Source organism: Polistes dominula, unplaced genomic scaffold (genome assembly GCF_049000335.1).
Source record: "Polistes dominula isolate Pdom_NZ unplaced genomic scaffold, Pdom_raw_medaka contig_29, whole genome shotgun sequence".
Classification (NCBI taxonomy): domain Eukaryota; kingdom Metazoa; phylum Arthropoda; class Insecta; order Hymenoptera; family Vespidae; genus Polistes; species Polistes dominula.
The window spans coordinates 1,184,205-1,196,444 of record NW_028300865.1 but is presented as its reverse complement, the minus strand read 5'-3'; the positions used below and the strand labels follow the sequence as shown (position 1 = coordinate 1,196,444).

The window sequence follows — 12,240 nt, the reverse complement described above, 5'->3', positions numbered from 1 at the left end:
TATATATATAATGAAACATGAATGAATGTATGAAAAGTAATGAAAATATGAATGAATTTGTTATCATTTCGATCATACATCTCTTTTTCAATTTTCCAATTATTTACAGTTCTTATCCTAATCATGTATATCGGTAATACATTTTACAAGACGATTAAGCATGTAAAGAAAATGATCATAGGTCGACGTTTAAAGTACCATGCGACCTGTAAACCACGTGTCTACCTCAACAAAAATGTCAAAGTTCATTTTACAAAGGCGTCAGATTAGAATATGTCAAAAGGTTTCCTATCGATTCAACGTATATATATATACTTTTGTATATGCATATAAGTATATATGTATCGTGTAATATTATATGAATAGAGAAAGCTCAGAAGCCAATGTGGTTAAAATCCATTTTTTTTTATATATATTTTTTTATTATATTGTCAATTTGTAATAAATAATATTAAATAATATTGTTTTTAGTTATATTAAAGAAATTTACCAGCATTGCTTTTTCATCTGGTGAAAGGTGAAAGTCTTTCATAGTTTTTATTATTCTAATAAAGTTATTATAACATTATTTAATTACAAAACATTAATTTTCTTTTATTTTTAGTACTTTTAACCATAATCATAGTAAACTATAACTAAACTAAACTTTATTTGCTATAATTATTTGGTTTAAAGTGAGTTTAATTTTGAGGTTAGAATTCAATGATATTCTCTTTTATCGTCGTATGATTAATTGACAATAATTTTATTCAATAACAAAAAAACAAACCTAACCTAATAATAGTTTCCTTTTTTATTCGATTCATTATTCAAGTTTAGAATTAACAATTGAAATTATTTCTAACCTAAAAAAAAAAAAAACACGTATTCTTAACCATAACCATACTAAATTTTATTTGCTATAATTTGGTTTGAAGTGAATTTAATTTTGAGGTTAGAATTCAATGATATTCTCTTTTATCGTCGTATGATTAATTGACAATAATTTTATTCAATAACAAAAAAAACAAACCTAACCTAATAATAGTTTCCTTTTTTATTCGATTCATTATTCAAGTTTAGAATTAACAATGGAAATTATTTCTAACCTAAAAAAAAAAAAAACACGTATTCTTAACCATAACCATACGAAATTTTATTTGCTATAATTTAGTTTGAAGTGAGTTTCATTTTGAGGTTAGTAGTATCCAAAGATATATATTTATTTAATAAAACATAATATTAAAATGAAATTTTTAAACGAATTTTCATTTTATAATTGGATTTAACTCTGACGACATTTTGTGTTTGTTCATCTAAGTGGAAAATGTAAGAAATAGGAGGGGGGAGGAAACAAGAAAATCACTATAATATGAAATTATAAAATCGCGTGCATAGGGAAGAAGAACGTATGAAAAGCTCTAACACAAGAAGGTACGAGTAGTAGGTACTACGCCCTTTACATTTATGTTGGTTGAGCCTGAATGGAGGTCACCATGGCAAAAGGGGATAGCAAATGTGGGCCAGAGAAGTGTCCTTCAACGAACGAAGTCAATGGGAGTACAACAGTTCGCGTATCGTACTTCTCTATACGTACTTACTAGACTATATTATTATTATTATTATTATTGTACGCATTGGCGTACTTGTCCTCCATTATTTTTTAACCCTTTTTTAACATCTCACATTTTATTTTTCGTTTCTTTTCTTTTCTTTTTTTTTTTTCTTCATTTTGTCGAGTTGAATAAAAAATCGATTAGGTAAATTGGATTATTATGTTTATCGTTCTAACTCGTGTTTTTTTTTTAGGTTAGAAATAATTTCAATCGTTTATTCTTAACTTGAATAATAAATCGAATAAAATGAAACTATTATTAGGTTAAGTTTGTTTCTTTTTTTTTATTGAATAAAATTATGGTAAATTAATCGTACGACGATAAAAAAAAAAATATCATTGGATTTTAACCTCAAAATTAAACTACAAATCAAATTATAGAAAATAAAGGTTAGTATGGTTAATGTTAAGAATACTAATATATATAATTTATTCAAATATAAATTTATATATATATATATATATATATATATATATATATATATATATATATATATATATATATTTCATTATTATTAATTTATATATGTTTATTTTTTTATAAATATATACACATATAAATAATATTTTTCTTTTTACTAAATATAACATGATGAATTAATTGAACTTCATGTATAAAAACAAAAAAACTAGTTAGTTATTTCCCCACTCTCATTTATTTGGATCATATATTTAAAAACTAGCCTACTACTACTACTACTACTACTCTTACTCTTACTATTACAAGTCTCGTCGGGTTTTCCTCGAAAGGCCGCACGAAGTGTATTTTTAACTTGAGAACCTTCGGGCGACTTCTACCGGGATCAATATCTACCACCCCCAACTCAACCATGTACCATGTACTACTACGTATTAACTGGAAACGCAAGAAGGGGTTGGTGGGGGGGAGTAGTACGCTAGTTCGTTTTAACCTATATATTATCCACCCTTAGAGAACCCGTTGAAATTTCTAACAAATTTTAATAGTTCTAATACTCCAGTTCGAACATATGTTACTTACAAAATTCCTCAAGGGTTAAAACATTAAAACATTTCTTAATACTGATGAATTGATCAAGAAGGATTGTGCTCATAATGTTACCCCCTTTTTTTTTTTTACACACTGTTGACCAATCACGAGTTAACTCGTCATACTGTGACCAGTTGCTGACCAGTCACGAGTTAAATATTATTAAGGGGACCTTCTACTCTGAGCACCTAAAAAAAAGGCTATTTTCGCGAATTTTTTCCAAGAAAACTATAAAAGATATCGATCTAAAAGTTGTTGGGTTTGTTAAATTGAGTCTTAAACTATATAAATGAATTTTTATTTTTTCATTTTAATTAATTTTTTATTGCAAAAACAGTAGTATAAAAAAACACCTTAAAACTTTAGTGCTTTGGTAGCTCCATCAGAACTTGAGAATGGCTTACCTGAAACATAAAAGTAAAATGGTTTTATATTCTGTATGACTTCAGCTACAAAGTGACAGTTTTATATAAAAATTTTATTAATAAATAAAAAAATGGTGGACAAATTACAAAAAAAAAACGTAAATTTGACCTTTTTTTTATTGTTTTTGACTAAAAATAAATAGTAAAAATTAAAATATATTATCGGCCCATTACCGGCATTTATTATCGGCCCATTACCGGCATTTATTACTGGCCCATTACCGGCATTTATTACTGGCCCATTACCGGCATTTATTACTGGCCCATTACCGGCATTTATTACTGGCCCATTACCGGCATTTATTACTGGCCCATTACCGGCATTTATTACTGGCCCATTACCGGCATTTATTACTGGCCCATTACCGGCATTTATTATCGGCCCATTACCGGCATTTATTACTGGCCCATTACCGGCATTTATTACTGGCCCATTACCGGCATTTATTACTGGCCCATTACCGGCATTTATTATCGGCCCATTACCGGCATTTATTACTGGCCCATTACCGGCATTTATTACTGGCCCATTACCGGCATTTATTACTGGCCCATTACCGGCATTTATTACTGGCCCATTACCGGCATTTATTACTGGCCCATTACCGGCATTTATTACTGGCCCATTACCGGCATTTATTATCGGCCCATTACCGGCATTTATTATCGGCCCATTACCGGCATTTATTATCGGCCCATTACCGGCATTTATTATCGGCCCATTACCGGCAGTTATTATCGGCCCATTAATGGTAGTTGATCATTGGCCGATTAATGGGCCCAGCAATGGGCCACGTTTTATTCAAATTATTAGCCCATTAACATCATCATAATTTAATAATCTATATATCATCATCTTCAGACAGTTATATATTTCTCTATGTCTGATCCCCCGAAAAATATACCTGACAATACGAAGGATTATACAGATTACAATAAAAAAAACTGCTTGAATAAACAATGAAAGAGAAAGGGATTGAACAAGATAAGAGTCGTCCGTGCGCGCCGAACGCTCAGGAAAGCGGTCCGAGGTAGTTACGTTCAGGCACCAAAAATGTAGTTAGAGACATCGGATCTTTTTGAAATTTTAACACAATATTTCTACATATATATACATTCGAAAAATGTAAAAAAAAAAAAAAAAAAATTTTTTTAAATTGCAGAGTAGAAGGTCCCCTTAAGTCGAGTCGTAAATAATTTCCGTTTTTTTTTTATGAAACACAGAATGACGTTTCTGTCACTGATAGTGCAGGACACTTTTCATAGAGATTGTTTTTTTTTTTGCATCTGTTGGACGTATCCATTGAATTTTGTTTCAATATTATCTTTGAAAGGTTTCGTCAAAGTTCGGAAATACGTCCTCGCACTCGGTTCATTTTTTAAGGTCGTATCTTCAGAACGAAATTTTACAAAGCAATTTCTGACTGTCCTATCAGTTATCAGTTCTGCACTGTATTGGGATCTCTAGCACTTGAATACACTATCTGGTGGCTAAATTCAAAATTAGAGTAGATAGGTCGAATTGCTACGCCACGCCCCTGCCATAGATCCCAATACCCTGCATATTATTTCAACTGCCACTTTAATGCCATTGCCTTGTTTCAATTCCTAAAGCATTGCATGTCGAATATGCACTTTTTACTATCTATTTTGAGTGGTTAAGAAAAAACGGTTAAATGTAACATTGACTACATCAAACAATTGACAGATGACTAAATTGAATCCTCATCTATATAGTGATATCAAAAATTCCGTTTGTTTCGGTGACTTATAGTTAATAATTACGAAAAATAGTTTCTACATAGCTGTATCGGAAGTTACTTATGACTCGACCATTCTTATCGATTGACTAATTGCATAAGAATGACTTTCTATTTGTTTTGTGTTCGGTCAAATACAAAGTTAGAACCCATTTCACTGTAGCCAACCTTTATCCTGTTAAGATATCCATATAGTTAGTTTAGTTGGGGTATTATAGTTAGAGAAGGACATTCACAATGGGGAAGTTATTCTCGAAGGTCTCCGAGCAATAATCCCGTTTATTGTCATCCCCCTTTTTGAGCTGAGCTAAGGGAATACGTTCCATAATGTGTGCCAATTCCTATTCGACTAGACTACCTTATATAAGTGTAATAATACACTTAGTTAAAATGAAAAATGTAAGAATGGAATTATAAGGAATGGTTGCAATTTATGGTTAAAAAATATGATATTGTAGTAACGTAGGGTAAATTAAATCGTATGGGGAATTTTTTGATATTGTTAGCTTATTTTTGTAATTTTTTCTGTTAAAGATTCGTAATCAGTTGGAGTCAATCGCGACGACGTCACGAAGGACATCATCGTTGTCGTCGTCGTCGTCGTCGTCGTCGCCGTCATCGTCAACACATTCAAATTGGGAGGAACCATAACGAATATAATATTCCCTTATTGGTGGGAAAAGGGTCGATCGGGCGGTGGTACCACTCTCGATTTATCCAAGGTCGCTACGAGCGAGAACAGCCCGAAGATTTTTCCACCGAGGTCCAAGATGCACATCGAGGTGCAGGTGGCACTAAATTTCGTTATATCGTATCTATATAACAAGTTACCACGGAGGAGGGTCAACATATTTGGGGAGGAACTTGAAAAAGCATTGAAAGATAAGTTCAAAGGTCATTGGTATCCGGAGAAACCGTTCAAGGGTTCGGCATTCAGATGCCTGAAAACTGGAGATCCCGTAGACCCTGTCCTCGAACGTGCAGCTAAAGAAAGTGGTGTACCGATTCAAGACATCCTTGAAAATTTACCAGCCGAATTGGCCGTTTGGGTAGACCCTGGTGAGGTCAGTTATCGAATAGGCGAGATGAATGCCGTGAAAATTCTCTACTCGGAAACCGGTGATCCCCATGACGAGAGTTCAGCCGATCGAGAGGTCACCAAAACTTTCAATCCAGAGGCCCAATGCTTCAGACCTATCGAGGCTGTCGGTACGTCTTTGGGTGGTCTCAGTCTAAGTCCCAAATCCACCTCGCCCTTCCCGAATTCTTTAGCCAGTAGCAACAGTAGCAGCAATGGCTCATCCAACAATCAGCAGAACAGTCATGGTTCCGGTTCTTCCTCGGCACCCTCGCCTACGCCGATTGGCAACTCGTTCAAGGGTTCGCCAAGTCCCGTACCAAACTTCATACCGCGTACAACGGCACCGCTCACCTTCACGACTGCCACCTTCGCTCAAACGAAATTCGGCAGCACCAAGCTGAAGACCAGCAGCAAACGAGCGAACAGGTACGTCCTACTGCCTTCTCCTATCACCTGTGTGTCGTTCATGATAAAACGATAAAAAAAAAAAATACCGTCTCGCTCAGCTCTCTCTCAACGTTCTTCTGTCTAACCGGTTTCAGGATGTCACCAACCGAGTTTTCGAATTATATAAAGCAGCGTGCGATGCAACAACAGATTCATCACCATCATCATCATCAACACCAGCAACAGGCGGCGGCAGCGGCGGCGGCGGCACAGCAGCAACAGCAACAACAGCAACAACAGGCGGTGGCACAGCAACAACAGGCACAGCAGCAAGCACAGCAACAGCAGGTTCAACAACAAGGTGGTAGCACCGGTGCCGGGGGTCTACCAGTTGTGTCGCAGAGTTCACCGAGCAATCGCAGCCTATCACCTGGCAGCATAGTGGGTGGTGGTGGGGCCGCAACTCAACAGCACACGGATCCGAGCGCATATTTCTTCCAGCACGGACCAGCTGCTGCAGCTGCCGCTGCTGCGGCTACCGCGGCTTATCATCCGCAATTCTCTCATCGCAATATTTTCGATTCCTCGAGCCATGGCGGTTACCTGGCTAGCGATCTTTACGCAGGTGCCGCCAAATTCCCGTCGTCCTACCTCGACCCAGGTACGATCGCCGGATACCAGTTTTACGGTGGTAGCGTCAACGGTACCAGCGGTGGTACCGGTACCGGCGCCAGTACCAACGCCGGTGGTGCAACCAGCAACGGCATCCTCGCAACTGGCAACGGTGCTAACGCCCAAAACGCCACCAATCTGGGACCTGTTGGATCAGCTGCGACACCCAGCACTACTGGCACCGTCAACGCAGCGACGGCTCAACAACAGCCCGACAAAAATGCTCTCGTCGAGGGATTGAACAATTTCGGACTAGGATCGGTGGCACCCTATCCTGCCAGCCAATATCAGCATCTCCTCGTAGCCAATTAATATCCTGCGCGTTTAGACGCTGCTAGGCAAGTTGCCACGCGCCTAACGATACGTTCCCCGGTTTCGAGACGTTCCTCCTCGGCATCTCCCACTTTACCAGGACGACTTTTACCAACCTTTAACAAGATTGTTAATCCATCGATTTGTCGTCTACAAATTATGAAATCCCCATAAGGAGAAATAGAACAAAACAAAATGAAAATCTGAACAACGCAAGAGAGGACAACACTTTTTATTTGACATCTTTCCCGTTCTCTGAATACAAACATGAGGAGGAAATAATCGTCAAGAGAGAGAGAACAAACCAAACCGTGGGAACGTTATCGTTTTAATTGACACAAATGTCAAAACAAAATGTAAAAAAAGAAAAAAAATATTGAAAAAAAAAAAAAAACAATAACTACTAAAAGAAAACCTCTGACGATTAAAGACGACGTGAACGCAGACACAGTGTGCAGTTGTTGTTTGTTCGATACAATCGAATCGAATCACACACACGAATTCGGGTATTTTGGTCGAACATATGTTAACACCTCTGCACAACTTTAATACACCCATAGTCATTATTATTATTGACATGGAAACGTATCATATACGTACATATACATACATATATATATATATATATATATGTATTTATGCACACACATACACACATATTATTAATATAGAACATAATACACGTCCCGAGATAAGAGATGATGGTACACGCATATAGTTACATACACACACATATACATATACACATACAAACAAGTATCTCAGAAAGAAAAATAATCCATAATCCTAGAAAAATGATTTACAGGTGAGAATAGTTGATGCTACTCATTGAATTATGCGATACATTTTTCGAAGAAGAGATAAAATAAACACTGACTAACCTGACAGGTAAAAAAAAAAGGGTCCGTTACCGAAGATGACGGTCCCAATTACACGTATTACATTTAAAATAATACACACATACATACATGCATACACGTACACATAACACACGTACACGTACATATTACCAAAACGTAATAATTTATTTTTTCACTGGGTATAGTCGAAGAATTGATAATGAATATGACTTTAGAGCCTATGTATTATATTGAAGATGCACTCACACATTTACGGGTTCTCGCGAAAACAAATTTAGAAAGAAAGAAGAAGAAGATGATGATGATGATGATGATGATGATGATTGTATCTGTCAATTCCTGTCACGTGACGACGGATATTTATTTAAAACGGGGGTTGAATATAATAAGAAGAGGAGGAAGAAGTTAACAGGGGGTGTGATCAAAAACGATTAGCAGGAAAGGAGGGGGTTACGGTAAAAAAAAAGAAAAGAAAAAATATCTGATAACCTCTGTAAAAAATATAAGGGTTGGACAAAAGGGAAGAAGCACGGATATAACAAAAAAAAAAAAAAGGAGAGAAAATAAAACACACAAAAAAAGAAAATTAATAAAGAGAAGTGAAAGAGAGCTCAAACGCAATTTCATACCGTTCGGAAAAATTCGTCATCGGTACGATTTTTCTCATTTTATTTTTATAATAAATACAGTAGAACGTAGAAGATGAATAAGATGATGAATAAGTAGAGTGGGTGGTGTTGTGAGAGAAGAAAGGTTGGGTGGTACGAGGTGAAAAGATAGAAGTTTAAGAAAATTGAATGAAGATAATGATAATGATGATAATGATGATAGGGGTGTGTTGTATTCGTAAAGGATTAGCGATGCGAACAAATGAATTTACGTTTTAACCCTTTCGTTTCGAGTGCCGTATATATCCGGCATCTGTGCGATTACTTACTTGTGCGTACGAGTGCCGTATATATCCGGCATCTGCGCCATGACTTACTTGTGCGTACGAGCGCCGTATATATCCGGCATCAGTGTGATGACTTGTTCGTACGAGTGCCGTATATATCCGGCATCAATGCTATGACTTGTACACGTGCTTCCGACACTTCGGTGGACTGGACTGCTGAACCGAAAGGGTTAATAATCTTCAAAAATGTGAAATCGAATAAAAAAAAAAAATGAAAATTCTTGTAACGTGGTGTAACATGACGTTTGTTGTCTGATCGCAATCCTGGAGAAGTTAGGCAAAAAATTAGGTTAAATGGCAACGATTTATTGTCCTGAAATGTCCTACGAAAGAGCTCACGAATTTCTTCCTTTTTTTTTTTTTTGCGTTTAAATGTAAAGAGATAGAGAAAGAGGTTTGTTGAGTTTAGATTTTGATTGACAAAACAAAAATGCAGAAGCAGCAGCAGTAGCAGCAGCAGCAGAGCCTAGTCTCATTTCAATAAATTTGTAAACTTTTGTGATATTTGTCTTAGCAATTGATACAAAAAAAAAAAACCCCCAAAATTTACTTTCATTGTATTTTACAATTTCAAATTGATTGAGCAAAATGTTTGTTGGGATTTTTTGTTGTTTTTTTTCTGTTGTTCATGTTTGATCATGCCTCTTTCTTTCTCTCTCTCTCTCTCTCTCTCTCTCTCTCTCTCTCTCTCTCTCTCTTTTCGTGAGTTCTTGTGAAAGGATTAGAAAAAATAATAAAACAGGAAGAATATATCGTAAAGGAAGTATGTCAAAGAAAAACGGGGGTTAAATAGAAACATGGCGACACTGAGAGAAAAATAGGAAAATGTTAACGAGAGTCGTAGTTTCGTGGTTCGGTGGCTAATGGCCCCAGAATGGGCCCCCCGGGTACACTAGGTGCTAAAAGTATTCAAAACAAAACAGATAAGTGATTATCTTGTCGTAATTATGAGAGAAAACAAATCGTAAGGATGCGCGCGCATCCGGAGACCGTCGAGACAGGCCCGTTGAGACAAATTCAAAATTATAAAACAATGAAAAAGGAAAGAGAGATTTTTTAATGAAAGAGAAACAAAAAATATTGGAAATTAGCGAAGAAAAAAACAAAAACAAATTCGAGATTTGGTTTGTTTCAATTTTTTTTTTTTTTTTGAAAATATCCGTTATATCAGTGATTCCCAAAATGGATAGCACTGCCCCCTGGTGAGTGTTGTAGCAAAATTCAGGAGAATGGTAGAAACATTAATACAAATATTTTTCTTTATTATTAATTTTGCTATTAAAATTTGAAAACAAAAAAAATTAAATTTAATTAATTAAATACATTTAATATAAATAATAAAATTTTAATTCGCCCAGAGGGCGCTAATGAACATTTTTTTCTTGAAAAGGGGCAGTAGTAAGAAAAAATGTTTGGGAACCATTTTGTTATATTAAACCATGTGTTTCCTCTCTCTCTCTCTCTCTCTTTTTAATCGATAAAACATAACCAATATCTTTCACATATAAAAATATTTTTTATGTAAAGATTTAAATAAAAGAAAAAAAAACAAAGAGAAGAAAAAAGAAACGATATTAGAAAAGACGAAAATATTAGACAAAATTATTATGTATACATATATATACATATTGAATAAATGTTAATGTCAAATATAATTCACAATCGAGGTTATGTATTTAAACGTTTCTGTAACTATAGTGTGTGCTACTACCATGATCATTGAGAGCTTGTTTTTTTTTTCGTCTATTCTTTCTTGACATTCTTTTCCTTCTCTTTTTTTTTTTTTAAATTCAAAAATTATTCCGTCTCTACCATCAAATAATAATGAACATATATATATATTTAAAAAAAAACAAACAGTAACTTTTGTTTATAAAAAATAACTTTCTAATATTTATTTGAACATATGATTGATTCATTTGCAAAAATCTCTCTCTCTCTCTCTCTCTCTCTCTCTCTCACTCTCAAGGTCAGATTTATTTCAAACCTTATAATTTGAAATTGGGATGAACGGAAAGGGAAGAATTGTCATCGTTGAAGTTGTCAGTGTTGAAATTGTCAGCGTTGAAGTTGTCAGCGTTGAAATTGTCAGCGTTGAAGTTGTCATCGTTGTAAAGATAAAGAAAAAGGTTTAACAGTGTTTTAATTAATTTGAAAAAAAAAAAAATACAAACAATAGGAAGATCCTATGAAGATATATATATATATATATATATGTATATATCATTCTGTAATTAGTTTAAAACAAAAATAGTAAAAATATAAAAACATCCGCGGGCCACTCGGCAACCGTCCTCTCCGGATGCACGGGATGTGCGTATTGGGGGTGGGTTTAGGAACGTGGGTTGGGTGGGTTAGGGGTGGGGGGGAATGGGGTTCATAATATATACGAGTTTTTAACTACGAAAACAACCTATACTAATAAAATTAATAATTAATAAATAATAATAATAATAATAATAATAATAATAATAATAAAAATAATGAAGGGTAGTAAAAGAAGAAGAAGAAGAAGAAGAAGAAGAAGAAGAAGAAGAAGAAAATGAAAGACGTACGCGTGAGAGAGATAGAACGATGGTGGAATAATGGTGGTGGAAAAAAACGTGAAAAGATAAAAAAGATTTCAAAAAAAAAAAAAAAAAGAAAAAAAAAGACAGAGAGAAATAAAAAGTAGATAAATGATATGAGGATGTATGAAGAAGCAAAGATGGTGGACAGTACTCTTGTAGTAATATCTAAACTTAAATTGTAACTATTAACGATACGTATGACTGTGTTAGCTATGCTAGTACCTGCTATTGTTAAAAAGAGAAGAAGAAGAAGAAGAAGAAGAAGAAGAAGAAGAAGAAGAAGAAGAAGAAAAGAGAAGAGAAGATTTAAAAGAAAAAAAAACGATTTTGTGGTGATGGTGATGATGATAAAATGATAATTGTTGGTGGTTGGTGGTGTAAGATGAAATTTTGATTGAATTGGATTGGATTGGATTGGATTTTCATTGAGAAGAAAGTTAATAAAAAAAAAAAAAAACTAAAAAAAAGTAAAAGCACTAGGAAATGTGTGTCTCGAATGAAAAAAAAAAAAAAAAAATGAAAAAAAATTGAAATACAAAAAAGAAACAAAGGGGGATGAGTTGCAATAAAAGTACGCGAATCAAATTGGATCTCAGCTTGAAAGAGAAAAGGGGA

General features: G+C 34.7%; 1 protein-coding gene across 7 annotated transcripts in view; it reads left to right on the top strand.

The window, feature by feature from the left end:
- The window catches only part of LOC107068330 (Transducer of ERBB2), a 46,169-nt gene extending 34,217 nt beyond the window's left edge, over positions 1-11,952 (top strand). For all 7 annotated transcript variants that reach the window (XM_089179570.1, XM_015324585.2, XM_089179576.1 and 4 more), the window contains 2 exons: positions 5,323-6,295; positions 6,412-11,952. In XM_089179570.1, the coding sequence (XP_089035696.1) occupies positions 5,559-6,295; positions 6,412-7,240 (1,566 nt within the window). In that variant the 5' untranslated portion in view covers positions 5,323-5,558 and the 3' untranslated portion in view covers positions 7,241-11,952. The remainder of the gene's footprint in view (positions 1-5,322; positions 6,296-6,411) is intronic.
- The last annotated feature ends 288 nt before the right edge of the window (positions 11,953-12,240 follow it).